The sequence below is a fragment of the Gossypium raimondii genome, chromosome 5 (genome assembly GCF_025698545.1).
Source record: "Gossypium raimondii isolate GPD5lz chromosome 5, ASM2569854v1, whole genome shotgun sequence".
Lineage (NCBI taxonomy): Eukaryota > Viridiplantae > Streptophyta > Magnoliopsida > Malvales > Malvaceae > Gossypium > Gossypium raimondii.
The window spans coordinates 15,793,634-15,815,195 of NC_068569.1; the positions used below are offsets into that span (position 1 = coordinate 15,793,634).

Genomic DNA, 21,562 nt, shown 5'->3' on the forward strand with positions numbered 1-21,562 from the left:
CGCATATATATGCTTTTCTTTTGCACCAAAAGAAAAGACAAGCAGGAGAAAATATGGTCGAAAGCTAACCCTTTCCCATGCACCCTCATAAATTTTCTTTTTGATTTTGCTCAACATGGATAGTTCAAAAACTAAGAAAATGAAGCAAAATGAAGTGGCTATACTAACCATGGCTAAAACGATTAGAATTGTTTGTGTATATCCATTCTTTTTTCTTTTTTGACAAGAAGAATTGTTTCTCTCGTATAACCGAGTATTGGTGGAAATAAAATTTTGTACCCATAAAATGAATAAAATGAATAAATTGCTGTTTGAATCCTCGTTCGATCAAAGTAGTTAGACTGAAAATTAATTTGAAATATGATTTTAAATAAATTAAATTAAAAATCGATACGAACCGAATAAACTAACAGTTAAACCAAAATTTTTATTTTTTTTTGTAATTTTTAAAAAATTTTAACCGAATCAATACCAATACATTATGACTTTAGAGGAATTGCCAAGATAACCGTGGTTAAATAATGACTACGGGTTTGAAACCAGTGTGTTGTGACTTGTGATCATCAATTCTCGTTTATAAAATAAGGGTGGTTTGGGTTTTGCCTTTAACGTTGTTAAAGGGTTGGAGTGTACAGTACAATGACTCAGAAGTCAGACCCAGTGTCTCAGTCTGACAACTTGTGTCGCTATACGGCCATGGAGCCCTCCAGCAATATACCCCAGTTGAGATTCATAAACATTTAACCCTCCCACTGTAGTTAATCATTGTGGTTCAGGGCCAGCTAAAGATGTTAATTATGGCAAATTGAAGGCACAAACAATAATTAATCTACTACAATTCTGCCAACTCTCATCAGTATCATCAGCTTACAGGATCAAATTTTCAGCAGTATTCAAAGACCACTCCTCATGATATGCAAAGTTAAGCAAACTCGGAAATGCAACTATAAATGTACAATAAGCTTGTTAGACAGCCAATAGACATACACCCAACCTAGAGTCAACTGGGCTACCATACAACTAATATAGTATTTATAATTCATGGCGAATAAATAGTCTTCAGTCACTTGGTTGAGGTCGTGACTCCAAGAATAATCTTACAGTCGAGTGGATTAGAGAAGGTTCTGCCATTGCGCCGTTTCCATAGTCCCCACAAGCTAGTCTTTTGGAGACAGGGGGAATGAGAGAAATACCAAGCTCATCAATTGTCATGAGATGCTTTTCTGTGAAAGGGTTGCTCCACATGAAAGTGTTCATAGCTGGTGCAACAAACATTGGCTTGCTGTAGTCCCATGCTCGTACGACACAAGTTAACAAATTGTCACATAATCCTCCAGCAATCTGCATCAGCATATATTAGGAAAATAATAAAAAGGCTTAAGAGAAGAGTTGCAATTGCATCGTGCAATAAGATCATTTAAGCAACAAACCAGCTCACGAAAAGGGTAATATCAAAAGCATATGACAGCAGGAAAAAAAATCTTCAGGTACATGAATGCTTAGCATAAATTATAAACTCATGGTCAACCAAAAATATAATTGACATAAAGCATAAAATAAGTACTTGGATCTTTTTTACAGCTACATAAAACACACCTTAATCGCTCAAAATTAGGTGACTTTTAGGGATACTAGTCCCAAGTCTCAACGCATTTTCAGTTCTCTTTACATTGACATGCACATATAATGAATGTTGAGCGTCCCTTCAACAATTAATACAATGTACAAGAAAAGAGGAACAAATATATACCAAAATACGGGCAAATAAGATTACCTTGCCAAGTGTGTTTGCTGACAATGGGGCAATGACCATAATATCAGCCCATCGACGAAGCTCAATGTGAAGCACACTGTCACCTATTTTCCCCCAACTAGACCATTCCTCCTCATCAGTGTAAAGCTTTAGATCCTTAGGAAGTGATGCTCTGTCAATGAAATGCAAAGAAGCTTTCGTGGCAACTGCTTTTACTTCTGCCCATTCAGAGAAACAATGGCAGAGATTCCCAAACTTTATGGCAGCTACACTTCCACTGGCAGCGAGTAAAACCCGGGGTTTTCTTGGGGTAGGATTGACCTTAACCATCTCCCTATCTGCACCTTGAGGCTCAGGATACGCCATAACCTATGCAAATCTAAGCAAGAATAACCTTGATTACACCTTTCAAAACTGTCAGCCTTCTTTCTACTTTCAACTATCAGTTAATTAATCCCAGAAAAAAGGAAGTACAGCCACCACAATAAATCGGAAGTAAAACCCCAAATCCATCCCCAAAAGAAAGGAACTTCCCCCACTAAGAATTTGAAACCCAAAACCCACTTCAAAATTTCATGATACAGATCAATTACGCTAGAGAAAAATTCGAGATTAAATATGAAGTAAGCAGGACCGTGGGAGTTGCAGAGCTTTCGCATTGCGTAGAAAAACGAGATGCTTACCTGGAATCTAAGATTAGAGAGGAATCTGGGCTTTCTGCTTCAGATGTCCTTGCGACTTGCAGAGAGATTTGAAACGCAAAGAAGCGCGAGAGTTGAGCTTTTTAAAGGGCCCCTGGTGCAAAAAGAAATGCTGCCTTTTGATGAATTGCTGCTACTTGCTATACCAAAATGCCTTTACGGAGCGCTGCAATACTTTACCAATCCTTCTCCTTTTCTAATGGTAGGTAATTTTTACTTCCACTGCACAAAAAAGGGGATTTCCTCCGTTGCTCTGCCCTCTCTTTTTTTCTCACCAGCACTAAAGGTGACAATGGGTATTTGGTTTTTGGTCTCTTGGTTTCAAGAATTGGGCTTCTCTTACTAAACCGAAGCTTCTCCTTTGGGGTTTTTAATACGTTAAAAGGCTTCTTTGTACAAGTTCAAAGTAGGAAGGCCCAATAAGTCCGACGAGACTAACATCTAAATGCTAATGCTTTCATGGCGCAACAGGCGACCGCCACGTTGACATAGCTGCTGATTGCCCCTCAGTCAATCATCAAAGCGAGGCAAGGCAGGGACAATGCAGAACATCCCTTTCAAACGGCACCGGCCTCGTAAAATGTAATAATCTGGGGGTGCTAATCGGATAAGGTAATCGATATACATATTATAATACATAGGTAGCGTAAGTCACAGAGGTAACCCATCTCTCTCAGTATATTCAACCATTTGACAAATTTACTCGTAGAGAAAAATCATAAATAAGATTAGTCATCTAAAAGTCCCATCACCCATTCAATTTTAAGATTATTGGGACAAGTCATTTCAATTAACACTGTAGCAGTATATATAATGTAAGGCTAGAAGTTTCTTGTATATTTGGAGACTTTGGGCCTTCGTAGTCTTTGTATATGTGCTTATCCACAATTTTTATTTAGGAAATCAAAAGCGGTAATCTTAGAGGTTGAAAGCGATTTTAGAGGTCAATAGTTAGTGACTAGCAAAGTAGATTTTTTTTTTTCGATTAATAGAAGACAATTTATACATTTCCCCAAGTTAGAATTTTTGTGGATGGAAGATTTTCCTGGTAAAGATTATTTCCTTGGTAAGGAAGTTCCTTTTCACATTTTGTGGTGCTCTATATTTCTAGAGAAACTGATATTTTCATAATTTGGCTGGTTGTGTGACGTGTGTGTTTAATATTTGTTAATTGTCATGTGCCTGGTTATTTTTGCTTCTTAAAAGGTTTTTTGTAATTAATTTTCTCTTTCAAGGAGAGGAAGATAGTTAAAAACTGAAATAAGGGCTTCAATTAGATCCTCTTGCTTGCTATCATTCCAAACTTGGAGATAAGAGAAAGCTGACCCCTGGTTTGCTTATCTGTAGGATCCCCTGGGGAAGCTGCTGGTGGTGGTGGGTACTTTTATTTCAATTTCCAAATGATGAATATTATTATTTTTAAGTTGACCTTTGTTTTAAATTCCCACTTGGTTGTCTTAATTCTTTTGTTGTTCTATGGAAATTTCAAGTAAGCTAATTGAAAGTTTATTTTTTTTTCTTTTTTGTGCAATCTGAAACTTTTTTTATCACTTTGGGATTACTTAACAATTAATTGTGTATATTTTCGAAGGAAAAAAAATCTAGACTTTTCCCTGATCTGTATTAGCGATGATCATATCATATTGTAAAGTTGGAAACTCATCTTCTTTTTATGGCAAGGAGTTAACTACTTGTTTGACTGCTTATGCTTCTTCTTTTTTTTTTTTTTCTGTTATTGTTTTTCCTCCATATTTCAAGGGTCTTTGTTCCTAATTTTTTTGTGGTTTAGGCATTTATTTAGATTTTGACTTGGAAACCTCTTATCAAGATCTCCCTTGGATTTTTCTCATATATGCTCTGTTCCTATACCCTTCTCTCTCCCGTAATTTCGACCTAGCTGATTCTGATGGCTTATTCCTTGTGATTATCTGACTGGCATTAATCTCAATTTGTTATAACAGGTTTTTACAGGCATTTCAAATACCATTTTCTATGGTTCTTTGGCTGTTCTGATTCTAATTGATGTTGGAGGGGTTCAGTGAGGATTAAGCTCCTCAATCATGGAAGGTTTTTGTGAAACACCAGAAAATGGTAAAGTAGCAGATCCCGACCTTCGGAATATTCGGTACTTGCCATTCCAACCCTGTACCGGATTATCATTACTTTGGTTTGATGTGAGAGTCTTCTATGTTAGAGTCAGCAATTTTCAGGTTGATGATTCAACCCCCGAGTTTCTGACTCTCAATCATATCCCCTTAGACCCTGACACCCTTTTGGAAGTTAATGGCATTAGAAGCAGCATATACTCTGATGGGGTCTCTATACTCCTTAGAAGGGATCGTGTAGATAAGAGATCGGAAGAAGTCACCTTTGTGAGCACAGATAATGTTAGGCTGACAGGAAGTGTGAAATTTGAGGTGTTTGATAAAAAGGATCTCATTCTCTCTGGTATTTTGGAAATGTCTAGTAGTAATGGCTTCATTGGGGAATCGAAAAATAACGTGAAACAATGGAGTATGAATTGTGAATCAAATATCACATCTGGCAGCAGTTTCCTGAAGGGAAAGCTCATTTCTTCTCCCAAATTATCACCACCAACCATTGAGGTTTATGTTGCGGGTTGCTTTTCTGGGAAACCAATCATCTTGACCAAAACATTGCAACTTAATTACCGGAAGAAGCATAATCGGAAGGGAACGTTAGATGCAATCCCGGAATACGAGAGCACTGAATGCCAGAAAGATATGTCACCTGAACTTGATATGCAGGTAACATACCTGATATTTCACTATTAAAATTCCAGTTCTTATCTTTTCTGTTCTCTTTAGCGGACTAGTTTTAAGGTATACTGTCTTTGAGCCATGCTTTGGTGCTGCATTGTTAATCTTACCATTTTAGCAGCTCATATTCTGTATAATTAAGGATGGCTAATCCTGACAAATTACTGTGATTTAAAAGTCATTAAGTTTTCTTTTATTTTCTGTTAGTTTCCTTCCTCCTTGTTGTGGCTGCAAATGTGCTTCCTGTTCCCAAACATGTTTCTTTTTGCAATATGGTTCATACTTGCAAGATTTGAAATGGATTGGAAACAGAATCTTTATCCTATATGTGTCATCAGTGTATGGACAAGTATGGGATTAGGATATACCCCCTTTCCTTTTCTCTTGTGTACTTTCCAATATAATTGGTCTGCCAATCGTGACAGCTATAGGCCCACTAGAGCCATACTGGTTTGGTTTCATGTAGAGGCCACTTTTCCTGGCCGTTTCTTGCCATTTTGTTTTTTGGGGGGTACCCCATTCTCTTCTCTCAAAGCAAATGCTGTGTTATAGAGTGCATTGCAATCCAAGTATTTGATTAAGTATCAACTTGCTAGCCAATCGAGGGTCAATGTTGTTTACTTTATCTTGCTTATAAGCTGAATGTTGTCTTTGAATCAACACATTTAATTTGGAATTGTTTTGCGAACCTGTATCAGACCAGCGTCAGAAAAGTTGCTGTTGATCTTTAGGCTTGGTACTTTGCACAAAACTTCCTATTACATGAATGGATATACTGAACTCTTGCTACCAAAAAACTGGTTGAAGCATCTAAACATACTACCATATTTTCTCAAATATTTTGTTTGAGCATGACCTAATATTTTGTAGACCTCCGTTATTGCCTGCTGTTTTAACTCACCTTATACAGTAGAGATCTCTTCCTCTTTGAAGGCAACTCATATCGCGGGGAAACTCATGTGTTGAACCCTCTTTTATGTAAAACTTTATGTACTTGTATTAGTTGTTTTCTTCTTTGGCATCTCTTGGATCGGTTATCGTTATCTTTATGTCATTCGATTTCTTGGTATAATGCCACTCTTAGTTTCGATGGTATAAGGTTTGGTCTTTGGCAAACTAGAATATTCTCACACCGTCAGGATTGGATATCTGCTGAATCAGTTCAGGCTTTCACTTCATCCTCTAAGATCTGATTCTTAGCGAGGATCATAAAGCTTTGCCTTTTTACCTGTGTGTAGTATATGTTTGAGATGGAGAGACGAGAAAGCCTCGGGACAAATCCTTAAAATTAACATTCCTGTTAAATTCAAGTTTTTTATTTCGATAGTTTGTTTTCTTTCATGCGACACATTTCACTCATCTCTAACTTTTCATGTTACTTTCCGTTTTTATAGTTTTCAGAATACAGAAACTACAAACCACCAAACGAAGAAGACTACAGTAATATTTTCTGGAGGAGGACAGAGTACATGGATGGCGAAGATGGTGAGCTCTCATGGTTCAATGCAGGTGTAAGGGTTGGTGTAGGGATCGGTCTTGGTGTTTGTCTTGGCGTCGGCATAGGAGTTGGCTTGTTGGTTCGTACTTACCAAGCTACCACTCGAAGCTTCAAAAGGCGGCTTATCTGAGTCCTTGCATCTCAATCGGTATTACAGCCTGCTTTGTTGAGATCCAAAAGCATTAACGCCATCTTGTATACAAGGATGCATCATTCAGTACAGATTTTGACTGAGTAGTTCCCCGCGCTGCTTTGCAATTAGTTTTTTAGATAGTTTTATTACTGCTATTTGGAAGTAAATGATTGTTTAGGTATTACATGTTAAAGCCTGTATGACTTGTATTTCCCTGTATATAACTCTGCTTTTGAGGCAACTGGTGTGTCTTCTGTTTTCATGGTAAAAAAAAAAAAAAGTATACTTAGTTTTTGTACAAGGTTGGTTTGTTTGTCACAATTTTGGAGGGATTGTTATACATTTATTTCATTGTTATTTTTTGATATTATTACTTGAAAATAAAATATTATTTAAAATAAAATTTCCAAATATATTTATATTTTTATTAATAAAGATATTAAATGAAATTATATATAAATAAATTCATAACTCATGGTTGTGATATCAGATAATTAGGGTGATAGTTATGAGGAAATTTAATTGGAATGCTGAAATCTTCTGGTTTAGATAAGCTTTAGCCCTACTTACGTGCACTGATGGAAAAACCCGTATGTTACTTAAAAGTATTTAATTCCATTACGTCAACATTTGTATAGATAATTAGATATAAAAGATACCCAAAAGGATTTCCGGAAAATATATATGTGAATGAATACTTGGATAAACTAGAAAATTTTAGTTATGAATTTTTGTAGGTTAAATGCTCAAATTGTGACCCAATCTTCTAGGGGTTGCTGTTAAATTTTTCAAAATGTTCCTATAAATGCTTAATTTTTACAAAAGTGCTTAAATAAGGGTTAAAGCTTTTTGAAAATACTTAAAATAAGAGTCAAACTTTGCTTAAATAAAAGCTTCTCAAATGTCGTATATTAGGTCTCAAATTATGTTTTATTATTTTTAAGCAATATTTGATTCAACTTTCCTATAAATACATTAGAATTCACCTATTTTTACTCAAATCGAGTTGAAGTGCGTGAAAAATCATTATTTAATTTTTTTTTATAAAAGTTGGCTCTTATATAAGCATTTTAAAACGTTTGACCCTTATATGAGCAACTCTTAAAAGATTAAGTCCTATTTGAGAATTTAGCCTTTTTCTTCAGAGGAGATGCAAATTCGAATCTTGAAAACAATATTATTAGGAGGGGCAACTACGAACCTCAAATATAAGCCATTAAATAGACATGAAAATACCAAAAATTTGTAGATGTTCAAATTGTGTGCAAACATAAACTCTTAGATATCAATCATTCAAATCCATTATTTTATACAAATATCTAGAAGTACTCATAACCATTCTCCAACCCCTAAACTAGAAGGATAAATGCGCTTTAACACTCTCGAACCCACGAACTCCTACATTGACAACAATACCAATGCCAATAAAACTAAAATTCAATCAAATTTAAATATTTAAATATTTTAATAACATATTTGGATTCAGTTTGTTTTTTTCTTCGTCAGTTTCTAAACTACTAAAATTCCCAGAGTTCCCCCAACCCGTATTAGCCATAGGCTTAAGGTTGTTTAGAAAAGCGTAAGGTTTTAAATTTGTACTTGCACGTATCAGAACAAATTTCAAAATGCCTGTCCACCAAAAATAGTTCTTTTAAGTTTTAACAGCCCTGTAATTGGTTTGATGATTATAGGTGTTTATCTTATATTAAAATTGTAAAAATTATTTATTAGTGGTTTGTGTGACAGTCAGATTTTAAAATTAGATTGATGATTGAATTGGTTAGACTATTATTTTTTAGTTTTATCAAATAAATTATTAAAAATTTATAAAAATTAAAAATTAAAAATAATTAAGCTGATTTAACCGTTAATTCAATCACTAATTTAACTAATCTTTTAGCTCAGGTCAACCGATTCAATCTCTCCCTACATTAGTCCCTAATCAATTTTTATCCGATCGACCGATGTAATCGGATTCCAACAATAGTGTCATATTGTGAGTTTGTTAAAAAAAATGTTTTCAATATATTTGTAGATTCATTGGCTAAAATGGAGGCTCAAAACAATATATTTTTCTTAGCTTGGTTTTAATTTTGCCTGCATTTTGGTATTTGATGTGAGTTAAATATTTAAATTTTTAGAGGTGGTTTATCTAAGGGTTAAACTTTTCAAAATGATTATATACATGTCAAATATTTCAAAATAGTCAAATAATGATTAAATATTTTGAAAGTGTTCAAATAATGGGTTTTTCAAGTGTCGTATATCAAGTTTTAAATTATATTTTTATGTTTTATTTTTTATTATGTAATATTTGATTCTCTATCATGCATTCTATTCTAAATAAGTCAACATCCACCTAATTTTACTACAACTAGACCGAAAGTGCATAAAATTCTTATTTGTGCACTTTTTGAGCTTTATATGACTATTTTAAAATGTTTGATCTTTATATGAATAACCCTTAAAAAGTTAAGTCTTGATTTGAACATTTAGCCATTTAATGTGTATTGGTTATTCTTATTATTAACATGCAAACACCAATTGACCGGGAGCCGGGAGCCAGGGGGAGAATCTATAACAATCCAATTTGTCTATCAAGATTTTGATTGTTATAGAAAGGTGATTGTTATACGTCTATAACTTGTTGTTACAGGGAGAATTGTTGTAGGTCTACCATATAATTCACATTGTAAATTTCCATCAAATAAAAAAGTGAGAATTAGGTTAAGAAAAAATAGAAGAGAAAGTAATAATCAAATTAGGAAAATTAAAAGACATATTATAGGTGCATGCATTATTGCTTTATGCATATTTTATTTTACATCATTTCACATGATTAATTATGAAGTTCATAAATATAGCAAGATCAATTAATCAAGATGAGTTATCAAATTAAAATAATTAATTTATCACGAGTTATTAAATTAAAGTAATCAATTTATAAATTTATAATGCTTCAAATTCATAGTAGAATATTTAATTAGGAAACTTAATAATTTATTGAACTGACATATTTAATTCCACTCATTGAATATTATTTTTATTTATGATTAATAGATTTTTTCAAATAAAATTTAAATATTTTATTGAAATAACATTTTAATTAATATCATTTTGTTTAATAAATTATAATTAATAGGCTTGTTTATATGAAATAGATATAATTTTACTTAAAATTTTAGACAAAATTAATAAAGAATGTACTTTAAAACTATGTATGTTGCTATTATAAGTGGAAAATTATTATAGAAGGTTAAAATAAAACATAAAAATCTATTTTACTAGAAACGTGATTGTTATATTTAAAGGTTGTTATAGTGTGTAGCTATTATAGAGAGGATTAATCGTATATATTTTGCCTCTTAAACTTGGTTACTTGTATTTAATCGATACATTTTTTTATATGACTGATACCTAAACTTCAATTTAGTCACACTATGGTACTATTGTAGTAACATCGTTAAAATGTGCTAACATGGAATTGACAATTAATAATATGACAACACACGGCAACCCTCATTATGACACTTGACATTTAAAAAAATATCTAAAAATATTTAAAATTTATAAAAATAATTATATATATTTTTCTCACATGGAATCAACTAAGACAAATTATAAAATTTGTTCAAGTTTAATTAGCAATTATATATATATATATATATTTATTTATTTTTATAAGGCTTAAGGCATAATTTGGTATTTGATTTGACACTTTTTAATGTAGTATTTATGTTTTTTTGTCAAATGTGATACTTGTATTTGAAAATAGTTATATATTTTGGTACCTAAAGATAATATGTTAACTTTTTAGTATTTAACTTGAGTTTTAGAGTTGATTTGATAAAATCATAATTAGATAATAATATTAGCAATTAACTTTCATCTAATCGATCCTAAAACTCAATTAAATTACATTCATCGAATCGTATTTGACAAATTAAACAAATTCACACTTAAAACACTAAATTTATTCTATTAAAAATCATGAAAATTTAAACCTAATAATATTAGCAACTAACTTTTATCAAATCAACTCTCAAACCTGAATTAAACATTATAAAATTAACATTGTTGCATTTGGTTATCAAAATATATAACATTTGTTAAATACATATATAAGATTAGACCAAAAAAAACGTAGATAGTTCATTGGAAAAAAAAGGTCAAATTTGAGTACTAAATTAAAAATATATAAAATTAAAATAAATAATTTTTAAAAATTATAAATATTTGGAATGAATATAAACAAATAGTAAATAAGAAAAAAACCTTTGAAATTTTGATTTAGTTGTCCTGTCCCCAATTTGAAATTGTACGATTTCTTTTCTTGAAAAACTGAAATGAGTGAGACCTGTAACTTTTAACCCTCTATTTAAGGAAAAGACCATAACATGAAAAGATCACCCTTATATGGAATCCAATTAAATCAAAGTGTCTTCTTTCAAAATAAAATATAAATATATTTAATTCAAAAATTAAAATTTTAAACTGCCTTATGCAAGGAACAAAAGAAGGTCTCCATTAATATTGTTTATTTTACAATTTAACAAAGAGTTCATGATTATATTTTTAATGATATTGTTTTTAGAGAAATTTTTATATAAATATAATATACTTTATCGTTGCATCTAATATTCACTATTATAATTTTTTAATTTTAAATAAGTAAGAAATTAAATACCAACTTCAAGTCCCCTCTTTTCAATCCAAAAATTATTCATGAAAGACCATGTTAGGATCCGTTCGCTCGGGTCGTAACGCGTACAACGCGGCACACAAAAACAATCGATGAGCGTTTTCAAATTTCAGCGCAGTGAAATGCGAGAGGTAACGGCAAAGTGCTTAGCCTGTGCCAGCGGCGTTGTTGACACGAACCCAACTAACGAAATAAATCAAATAAAGTTGACCAAAAAGATCAAATACTGGACGATTCCAAAACACTAATGACTTTTTGGATCAAGGCGTGGCCCAAGTCATCCCTCAACTCCCTTGTATTTACGCACGTGTATTTCTTTACCTTACTTTAAAATTTGTTTTTTTCTTTTTTTGCTCAATCTTTTTTCAGACGTTGCCACTTGTGTACATTCACACGTACTTGCATGCATTCCGTGTATTTGGTCGGATAGGGTTTATGTCTAAATGAGTTTGGGCGAAATGGAAAACTTTGAATTATGATGAAATTAAAATCTAAACTTTGATATTATGGTGTTAGATTAATTTTATTTTTATATTAGATTGTAGAGTATGATTTTGAAAATTAAAATATGTTTTAAGTCTTTATATTTTTGTAAATTTAAATATTTATTTTTACATTTTAAAATTTAAAAATTTAAGTCTAGTTGTTAAAATGTTAAATTTATTAATGTGACATTTTGAATTAAAAAAATACTTACTCATATAAAAATATTACATTATAATGAACTTAAATTAAAAAAATAAACTATGATTTTTATCGCATAAGAAATGCTAATGTTTTGCTCATGAATTCGCATGTCTTCAATTTATCTATATAATTTCAGTCATGTTATAATTATTTATTAAATCAATTCGCAGTGCGTTGAGGAAAGTTTCAACTGTGCTGAACTTTACAATCCAAACAAATGAATAAGCTGTGATTCAAGCAGAAACTGCTTTAAACACACTCAACTAAGGCTAAACAGGCATACGAAGGAAACTTGATAAAAATGGCAGTGGTGATTTGGTTAATTCGATCATCGATAGAAGATTTGCTATACTTAATAGCCACTAGACCAGACATTGTTTGTATTGGAGGTGAGTATTTGCTAAGAAATGTCTGATTCTTTCTTCCATATTGTTTTCGAGAGGGGTTTTGTCTTGTGTATTTTGAGAAGAACTCAAAGGGGTTGTATCAAGTACACAAAGGTAAGGCATTTAAGCATTGGTTGATGATCCGATTTCCCGCGGATGCAATTTACATAATTAATATTTCGCACAATACTAATACTTCTCCCGTGAGCTTGCAAGTCGTATCCTCACAATCTCAACTTGTATAATTAATGCAATCAAATACATTTTAAGATATATAAATGCACACATAATGGTAAAATTATTTGTTCATGCTCAACTTGTTGGATATACAGATAATGATTAGAGAAATAATATTAAGATAAGAAAAAACGGTTCGAAATTTTCCTTTCATCTTGACTCGAATGTTTTTTCTTGATGTTCAAAAAAGCATAATGTGATTGCCATGTCCAAACAGGTAATTCTGTTTCACAAAGAATACGATCATATACATAATATTCTTACCAAATTGGTCAAAGTTAATGTATTCTTCAATATTGGCACCAATGTTAATGTGAATCAAAATAAAATATTTATTTGTTTTATGTTTTATAAGAGTTATAGTCTAAATAGGATAACTTTATATTAAAAGGTGTTATTTTCAAGTCTTGAAATTTAAGGTGAGGGATTACAAAATTTCAGAAAACTTAAAAATGCATCTATTTTGTTTGGATTAAATATTTTAATAAAAATAGGTTATTGAAATTTCATAAATTTAAAAATAATTATAAAATAATATTACTAAAAATAAATATATGTAAAAATAAACACTATGAATATAATTATATTGATAAAATATAAAAATATTTTAATAATATTAAATATAAAACATATATTGTAATTAAATAAAATATAATTGCATTTTGAAGTTTATATTTTATTTTATAGTAGGATCATATCTATTAAAATAAAAGAATTTTGAAAACTAATTTTAAGTGGAATTTTTTACTTATTTTTAAGTGGAATTTAAATAGAGAAACTGAGCTACTCAAAATTACTTTTTAAGATCTTTTAAAACTTTTGAAAATTTTATCATTTTTATTCAAATAAGGAAATTCAGTTTTGGCATTTGAAAATTTTGATAGAAATAAATTTTCTCCTTCAAATTTCTTACCCAAACATTCTTAGTCTTTATTTGATCGAGAGGAAAGAAAATTGGAAGGATGAAAGATTGAAGGATAGAAAACTAGAAGGATGAAAAACATAATTTTTTTCCATAGGTGTGTTTGGTAGGAGAGATAAAAATGAAAAAAATATTTTTCTATTTCCATTCATTACTTGGTAATGGTGTAACTCATGTTATACCAAAATGTAATGAAACAAATTATGTTACTTGTGAAAGATAGCAACCATTTAGTTTAAATCAATCATTGTGTCACTTTTAAAGTAAATGTCCCTAAACATAAATTCATATTCCTTAAAATTCAATCCATAACTACGCATCAGTGATTTAGCATAAAAGGAAACCAAAATCTTCAAGCTTTTCATCGAGGTTTAGTATTGATTTTGAAAAGTGTTTTTTCGAAATATTTTAAAAAGTTTAGTTTAAGGTTTAAGTGTTTAACATTATTGTCAAAAATACCTTCGAGAAATAAAATGTCCATTTTAGACATGATAGACATGATATTATAAAGTAACAAATATGCATTTAAATAATGTTCAAATGAATTAATATTATGATATTTTAACAAGCATATAAAAATAATTTATTATAACTTGTTATTAAATATAACTTTTAAATCTTTTAAAAATTATATTATATAAATTAAAAGATATTGTATATTACTATATTATATTATACAAATTACATTAGATTAAAAGAACCAGAGAATTTTAACTTTGAAAGAGAAAAGAAAAGAAAATGGAAGTACAATGTGTTTTGGGAGAAGAAAAATGGAGGAATAAAAAAGTAAATTAATTTTTGGAAGTGTTTTTGGCTCAAGAAACAAAAAGTTATTTATTTAACACAACTTTAAAATTAAAAATGTTTATGAAAATCACAACTAAATAAAACCATAGTGTGTGAGAACTGAGAAGGTGGGCAAACCCATGAAAGAAAATTTTACATTTTTTTCAAATTATTTGGGGGTGAATAAAAGAAAAATTGGTTCTAATAATTACCTTCAACCAAACCTACTCTTATTTTCGGGCTTTTCTTTCTTGGATATAAGGATGGTTATTTGGAATCTTGTTTTCATGTTTTTGTTTAATTGATTTAAACAACTTCAAATTGTAATAAAAAATCTCAAGACTTCATATTAAATAATCATCAAGCCTAAGCCAAATAATAAAGGAAGATGTATATAAATAATCGTATCAAACCAAATAGAAACTTCTTAATGTTTTTTTTTTTGTCGTACTTAAACTTTATGAGGTTTCCATTGCTTTATGCTTTTATTTAGATACAAAAGGAACAGAAAAATCAAACACACCAAAATGTTATTATAAAGTAAAACATTATTATAATTACTTTTTTGAATAAATTATAATCATTGTTACTTTTACAATTGAATTACTGAACTCAATAATCCAAACATATCAGACTTTGGCTAACCTGCTGATTTTAATCGAACAAATGAAAAAGTGTACTTAAAGTGAAAATCAAGATATGGGATTCTAAGTTATCCAAAAAGGAATTTGAGTTGTATATTCTAAATAATCCAAATAATACTTTTTTTTCATTTTAATCGGTTTTGGATTTAATGGATCACCCTAATAAATAATAAATAAATAAATATGGGGTGTGAAACGGCGTTTGACTTTGACCGGCGCCTAGAAGATGACTTCCTGTTGAGTTTCTCATTGCATTTGCGTACAAGTGTGTGTTTTTTTCCCTTGAGAGACTGTGTCTACTATTTATATGGAACGAAGCTCTTTGCTCTCTTTCAAAAACCAAAACGAACTTCAGAAAAATCTTCCTTTTCATTTCATTTCTTTTCGGAATCTCCAAATCTTTTGATTGGTCAATTTAGTGCAAAAGGAACCAACTTTGAACCCTTTGTCTGTAAATCTGAAGTTGACAATTCCCACCCTTTGGTTCAATAACACCAGAAAAAAATGAAGAATGAAGATTGGAGAGGAGGGTACTCGGAGACCAATTCCGATACAGAAAGCATAGCCAGCGAAAGGGCGACGTTTAGTGGACCATTAGGGGTAGGTGGTGGCATTGTTTCCAGCAAAAGAGCTTCCAAAAAGAGTGCAACGTTCAATCTTCCACCCGAAATCACCATGTCCAAGGCTAACTCCGCGGGCAGTTTCGCTAGTTTCGATTCTTCGGCCGTTGCTGCTGCTGGCGATGATGACTACGTCGAAATCACCCTTGATATCCTCGACGACTCCATTGCGGTTCACAGAGTTCAAGGTGCCGATGGAGGCCACGAAGACCCTGAGTTATCGTTGTTAGCTAAGCGAACTCTAGAGAACAAGTCGGCTTCTTTTCGTTCCTATCTGTTGAGGAACACGTCGGCTCGAATCAAGCAGTTTTCTCAGGAACTGAAACGTGCAGTTTCGAGACGATCTTCTAATGCAGGCGGGAGATTCGATAGAAACAAATCTGCTGCAGCTCATGCCTTGAAAGGACTCAAGTTCATCACTACAAAAACAGGGGCCTCTGGAAATGGATGGTCCTCGGTCGAGAAACGATTCGATGATTTAACTGCCTCTACTAATGGCCTCCTTCACCGCTCCCAATTCGCCGAATGCATTGGTTCGTATTTTCATGACCCAAATATCACATAAGGACCATCAATTCTAAAGCTTTACAAAACTTTCTTCGTCTTTCAAACACAGGGATGAACCAGTCTAAAGAATTTGCCGGTGAGCTGTTTCAAGCACTAGCTAGGAGGCACAATGTAACTGGTGACTCCATCTATAAAATACAACTCAAACAGTTCTGGGACCAGATTTCTGACGAAAGCTTTGATTCTAGACTCCAAACTTTCTTTGACATGTAAAGCTAATTTTCTCCATTCTTTCAAAAATGAATTGAATTTTTACCACGTGAATTTGTTCTTAAATGTAATTTGTAATTATGCAGGGTGGACAAAGATGCTGACGGAAGGATCACCGAAGAGGAAGTCAAGGAGGTAGGAGTCTACGTACTTGGTCATGCCGACCTCATTCAACTAACTAGAAATGACAATTTTTGTTCACAATAAGTAACTTTTTGAATATTTTGTCATTTTAAAAAGAAAAATTCTAACTGTATGCATTTCATATTGTAGATTATCAGTCTCAGTGCTTCTGCAAACAGACTTTCAAACATTCAGAAACAGGCTGAAGAATTTGCAGCTTTGATCATGGAAGAATTGGATCCAGATAATGCTGGATACATCATGGTAAAAATACCCTAAAGACAAATCTATCTTGCTTGCTTTTATATTCAGCTATTTTTATTTCCTAATGGTTATTGGTTTTTGGCACTGAACAGATTCACAACCTGGAAACTCTCCTATTGCAAGCTCCGAACCAATCCATGAGGGTAGGCGATAGCCGTATTCTGAGTCAAATGTTAAGCCAGAAACTGAAACCTACTCAAGAGAACAACCCATTAAAAAGGTGGTATCACAAGACTAAGTACTTTATAATTGATAACTGGCAAAGGATCTCGGTTATGATGCTGTGGCTTAGCATTATGGGAGGCTTGTTCGCTTATAAGTTCGTACAGTACCGGAACAAGGCCGTTTTTGATGTGATGGGCTACTGTGTTTGTGTTGCTAAAGGAGGTGCAGAGACTCTTAAATTCAACATGGCTTTGATTTTATTACCGGTGTGCAGAAACACCATCACTTGGCTTAGAAACAAGACTAAATTGGGCGCTGTTGTTCCCTTTGATGACAACTTGAATTTCCACAAGGTCAGTGATACTATTAATGCAAGTCTTTTAACTTTGTTGCCTTTTGGAATTGTGACAGTTCTATTTCAACTTTGAAATCTGAAATCCAATCGTTCTTTTCTAATGTAATGTAATATTCAGGTTATTGCTGTTGGAATCAGCATTGGGGTAGCCCTACACGGAATTGCTCATTTAGCTTGTGATTTTCCAAGGCTTCTTCATGCCACTGAAGAAGAATATGAACCCATGGAACCTTTCTTTGGGGAAGAGCAACCTCCAAACTATTGGTGGTTTTTGAAGGGAGTTGAAGGTATAACAGGTATTATAATGGTGGTGCTAATGGCCATAGCTTTCACACTTGCTACTCCATGGTTCAGGCGCAGCAAGCTCAACCTTCCCAAGTTCCTTAAGAAGCTCACTGGATTCAATGCATTTTGGTATTCTCATCACCTTTTTGTTATTGTCTACTCTCTCCTCATTGTTCATGGTATTTACCTTTACCTCACCAAGAAATGGTATCAGAAAACGGTATGCTTTTTCTTCTTTGTTCTTCTTCTCATTTCGATTCCCTTCATTAGTACATGCATTGACAGTGGTCAATCTTTGTACCTTAATTACAGACATGGATGTATCTAGCAGTGCCAACCACACTTTATGCTTGCGAAAGGTTGATTCGAGCTTTCAGATCCAGTATCAAGGCGGTTAAAATTCTGAAGGTATAGAAGCCTATACTATATGCTTCAAGTATCCAACATTTGCAGCCAATTGCACTGAAAGTGTCCACATTTCTTTTGAAACATACTGATATGCTGTTTTGTTTTCTTGACAAATATGGAAGGTTGCTGTATATCCTGGAAACGTATTGTCACTGCACATGTCAAAGCCCCAAGGATTCAAATACAAAAGCGGGCAATACATGTTTGTCAACTGCTCTGCAGTCTCCTCATTTGAGTGGTATGTACATTTCGATCCTTGTTCCATTCCTCGCTTTGCTTCAAGTCTACCATTTAGTTTAACCGAGCGAACCATCTGCAAGTCCAGGCATCCATTCTCCATCACTTCAGCACCAGGAGATGACTACCTCAGCGTTCATATTCGAACTCTGGGTGATTGGACAAGGCAGCTCAAAACTGTTTTCTCTGAGGTTGGTTAATGTTCCTACTCTCCTATGACGTTAAAACTTGAATCTGAAATCAAATGCCTTATCAGTTTTTGCTCGTATTGGATTTGGATAATAAACAGGTCTGTCAGCCTCCACCTGCTGGGAAAAGTGGATTGCTTAGGGCAGAAGGAACCAATACAAGGTAAGATTTCCTCATCCTCGTATTCAAGTCATTGAAGGAACCAACATTAATAACGTCTAATGTGTTAATACTGAATTGCTTTATGTTGCATTCACTGATCTACAGCTTCCCTAAGATTTTGATCGACGGTCCATACGGTGCTCCCGCGCAAGACTATAAGAAATATGACGTGGTCCTCCTAGTGGGGCTCGGAATCGGTGCCACCCCAATGATCAGCATCGTGAAGGACATCATCAACAACATGAAAATGGAAGAAATGGAAGAGGATTCGTTTCCAGGGTCAGGCTTGGAGAACGGGAACTACAACAAGAACAAGAACAAGAACAACAAAGGGTTCAAAACAAGGAAAGCCTACTTCTATTGGGTAACAAGGGAACAAGGGTCGTTCGAGTGGTTCAAAGGGATAATGAACGAAGTAGCGGAGATGGACGAGCAGCGGGTGATCGAGCTCCATAACTACTGCACCAGCGTGTATGAGGAAGGAGACGCCAGGTCGGCCCTCATAACCATGCTTCAATCATTGCACCATGCCAAGAACGGTGTGGACGTGGTGTCGGGAACAAGGGTCAAATCCCACTTTGCCAAGCCGAATTGGCGTCAAGTCTACAAGAACATCGCTCTACATCATCAAGGCGCAAGAATTGGTCAGCTTTCGCTTTTCACCTAACCATCCTTTTTTCTAATCTATACCCATCTTTACTAAAACATTGTTTTCCCATGGATGAATTCAATGATGCAGGTGTTTTCTACTGTGGGGCACCCGCACTAACCAAAGAGCTAAGACAATTAGCTTTGGATTTCTCTCACAAGACAGGCACAAAGTTTGATTTTCACAAAGAGAACTTTTAACAAAATCCAGACTCGTGTTTTCTTTTATTTTTTCAAAGTTAAATTGTTTTTAAGGTTTTGTATATGATTTAATAAATTTAAGTGGATATAGCTTTCAGAAATATATATATATATATATATATATATGGTATTTTGCTGCTTCTTTTTTATTTGAAATTCACGCATTCATGAAAATGGCCTTATTCTTGTTGAATATAGAAAATTTGGTTAGAGTTACATTTCTCTAGCACACTGAGAATTATTGTAACAATTGAACCGCCTCTATATATGTAATCAAAGTCATGTTTTTGGAGTGGGAAAGTACTTTATTGTTTGTCAACAACTTCGTTGTTAGAATTTTGATCATTACTACTACCTTTTCTCAATGGCTGCCACTTAAATCATACTAATCAACTATTATTACGCAGTTTTCAAGTATCCATCGATTCTCCAAACTTTAGAAAATATAAAAACCAGATTGAAATCCAAAGTCGCAGAATCCCGTAACGTAAATGGCTAAAGTAAAAAAGTGGCTATTATGAGGATGTAATGATGTATATGGCAATTGGCAATTGGCAATCGGCCACCTTTTGTGGTGCACAAATCTACTACGAATTGGATGTTGAGCCGTTATTAGTTGCGTGAGTCACTTTTGATTTTGTTTGTTTTGACTAAAATGCCACCATATTATATTTTTAGATTAAAAAAGAAGAAGATGCTTATATGATAGACTAAAATTACATCATTTACATCATCTCATTTATTTTTATAATATTAAAGTTATATAAAAATATGGGCAAACTATGAGAATAGTCACTTTTGTTTATTTCAAGTTACATTTTAGTCACTTATGTTTGAAATGTTACGTTTTAGTCATTTACATTATCGTGTTGTAATATTTTAGTCACTGAGCCGTTAATTACCATTAACGGTATAACTGTAAGCTGGCGTGACACGTTAAATCATCATTTCAAACAAAAAATTTAAGTTAAATTATATAATTGGTCCCCATATTTTTTCGTTTTGAGCAATTTAATTTTTTTCTTTTATGTTCTTTTAACTTCCTTTCTCTTTTTCTATATTTTTCATTCTCTTATGCTTCTCACTTCTCCATCTCTATTTTCCACATAATTAATTCAAAGAAATGAGATTTCAAACATGAGGCATCTTCAGATTATGTCAAACAGTCAACTAAAGGTTACTTGCTAATGTGTAGCTTTTAGCCATATGATGGATTTAAAGGCCTGGTTGCACAAAAATCATTTGAGACAACTCTTGAAACCGCCATTGGAATATAGGGAAGGGAAAAGGGAACATAAAAGAAAAAAAAAAGTTAAAATAACATAAAAGAGATAGAGAAGGGATGAAAACAGAGGGAGAGTCAGAAGAGAATGGAAAATAAAGAAAAGAAAAAAATTAAATTAAATTGCTCAAAATGAAAAAATATGGGGGACCAATTGTATAATTTAACCTAAAATTTATGTTTGAAATGATGATTTAACGGGCCACGTGAGCTTACCGTTACATCGTTAACGACAATTAACAGCTCAGTGACTAAAATTTTACAACACGATAACGTAAGTGACTAAAACATAACATTTCAAATTTAAGTGATTAAAATATAACCTGAGACAAACAAAAGTAACTATTTTAATATTTTACCCTAAAAATATCAAAGAAAAACCATAATAATAATTTAGTTTATAAAATAAAATAAAATTTCAACATTATAATTTAAATCATACTTTTTTAAGTTAGGATCTAAATCATACTCCGTCACCTAAATTATCTCAACTGTTAGTTTAATTCTTTTAATTTAATTTTAATTTAAAACTGTCGTATGATTGGTTAAATTTTTTTTAAAATAAAAAGAATAAAACCAGTTTTAAAAATAAAAGCCAATTTAAATAGCATTTTATA

At 32.6% G+C, this 21,562-nt stretch overlaps 3 protein-coding genes across 4 annotated transcripts; 2 read left to right on the forward strand and 1 right to left on the reverse strand.

Moving 5' to 3' along the window:
• Positions 1 to 805: 805 nt before the first annotated feature.
• On the reverse strand, positions 806 to 2,752 carry LOC105769083 (phosphopantothenoylcysteine decarboxylase). Of its 2 annotated transcripts, none has more exons than XM_012589488.2 (3): positions 2,437 to 2,752; positions 1,775 to 2,122; positions 806 to 1,341 (listed from the first exon to the last, which is right to left on the reverse strand). In XM_012589488.2, the coding sequence occupies exons 2-3, from the start codon at positions 2,117 to 2,119 to the stop codon at positions 1,060 to 1,062; spliced, it is 627 nt and encodes a 208-aa protein (XP_012444942.1). In that variant the 5' UTR covers positions 2,120 to 2,122; positions 2,437 to 2,752; the 3' UTR covers positions 806 to 1,059. The 2 variants fall into 2 exon arrangements, with proteins under 2 accessions (XP_012444942.1, XP_012444941.1); XM_012589487.2 differs by having other exon boundaries at positions 1,775 to 2,132; positions 2,437 to 2,749.
• An 868-nt stretch (positions 2,753 to 3,620) lies between these two features.
• Positions 3,621 to 7,166, forward strand: LOC105769082 (uncharacterized protein At1g01500). The gene is made up of 3 exons (XM_012589484.2): positions 3,621 to 3,828; positions 4,416 to 5,222; positions 6,629 to 7,166. The coding sequence occupies exons 2-3, from the start codon at positions 4,515 to 4,517 to the stop codon at positions 6,860 to 6,862; spliced, it is 942 nt and encodes a 313-aa protein (XP_012444938.1). The 5' UTR covers positions 3,621 to 3,828; positions 4,416 to 4,514; the 3' UTR covers positions 6,863 to 7,166.
• Positions 7,167 to 15,589: 8,423 nt separating this feature from the next.
• On the forward strand, positions 15,590 to 19,979 carry LOC105771437 (respiratory burst oxidase homolog protein D). The gene is made up of 12 exons (XM_012592906.2): positions 15,590 to 16,382; positions 16,466 to 16,625; positions 16,713 to 16,761; positions 16,900 to 17,013; positions 17,106 to 17,531; positions 17,652 to 18,038; positions 18,131 to 18,226; positions 18,349 to 18,464; positions 18,552 to 18,654; positions 18,753 to 18,814; positions 18,920 to 19,458; positions 19,554 to 19,979. Exons 1-12 carry the CDS (start codon positions 15,734 to 15,736, stop codon positions 19,661 to 19,663), a joined length of 2,811 nt encoding a protein of 936 aa, XP_012448360.1. The 5' UTR covers positions 15,590 to 15,733; the 3' UTR covers positions 19,664 to 19,979.
• The last annotated feature ends 1,583 nt before the right edge of the window (positions 19,980 to 21,562 follow it).

Coding starts and splice junctions, on each gene's coding strand:
- LOC105769083 (XM_012589488.2), bottom strand. CDS start 2,119: ATGGCGTATCCTGAGCCTCAAGGTGCAGATAGGGAGATGGTTAAGGTC. Junction 1,342..1,774: donor CAGCAAACACACTTGGCAAG/GTAATCTTATTT, acceptor ATGCTGATGCAG/ATTGCTGGAGGATTATGTGA.
- LOC105769082 (XM_012589484.2), top strand. CDS start 4,515: ATGGAAGGTTTTTGTGAAACACCAGAAAATGGTAAAGTAGCAGATCCC. Junction 5,223..6,628: donor CACCTGAACTTGATATGCAG/GTAACATACCTG, acceptor CCGTTTTTATAG/TTTTCAGAATACAGAAACTA.
- LOC105771437 (XM_012592906.2), top strand. CDS start 15,734: ATGAAGAATGAAGATTGGAGAGGAGGGTACTCGGAGACCAATTCCGAT. Junction 18,227..18,348: donor AGGCGGTTAAAATTCTGAAG/GTATAGAAGCCT, acceptor CAAATATGGAAG/GTTGCTGTATATCCTGGAAA. Junction 18,655..18,752: donor TCAAAACTGTTTTCTCTGAG/GTTGGTTAATGT, acceptor GATAATAAACAG/GTCTGTCAGCCTCCACCTGC.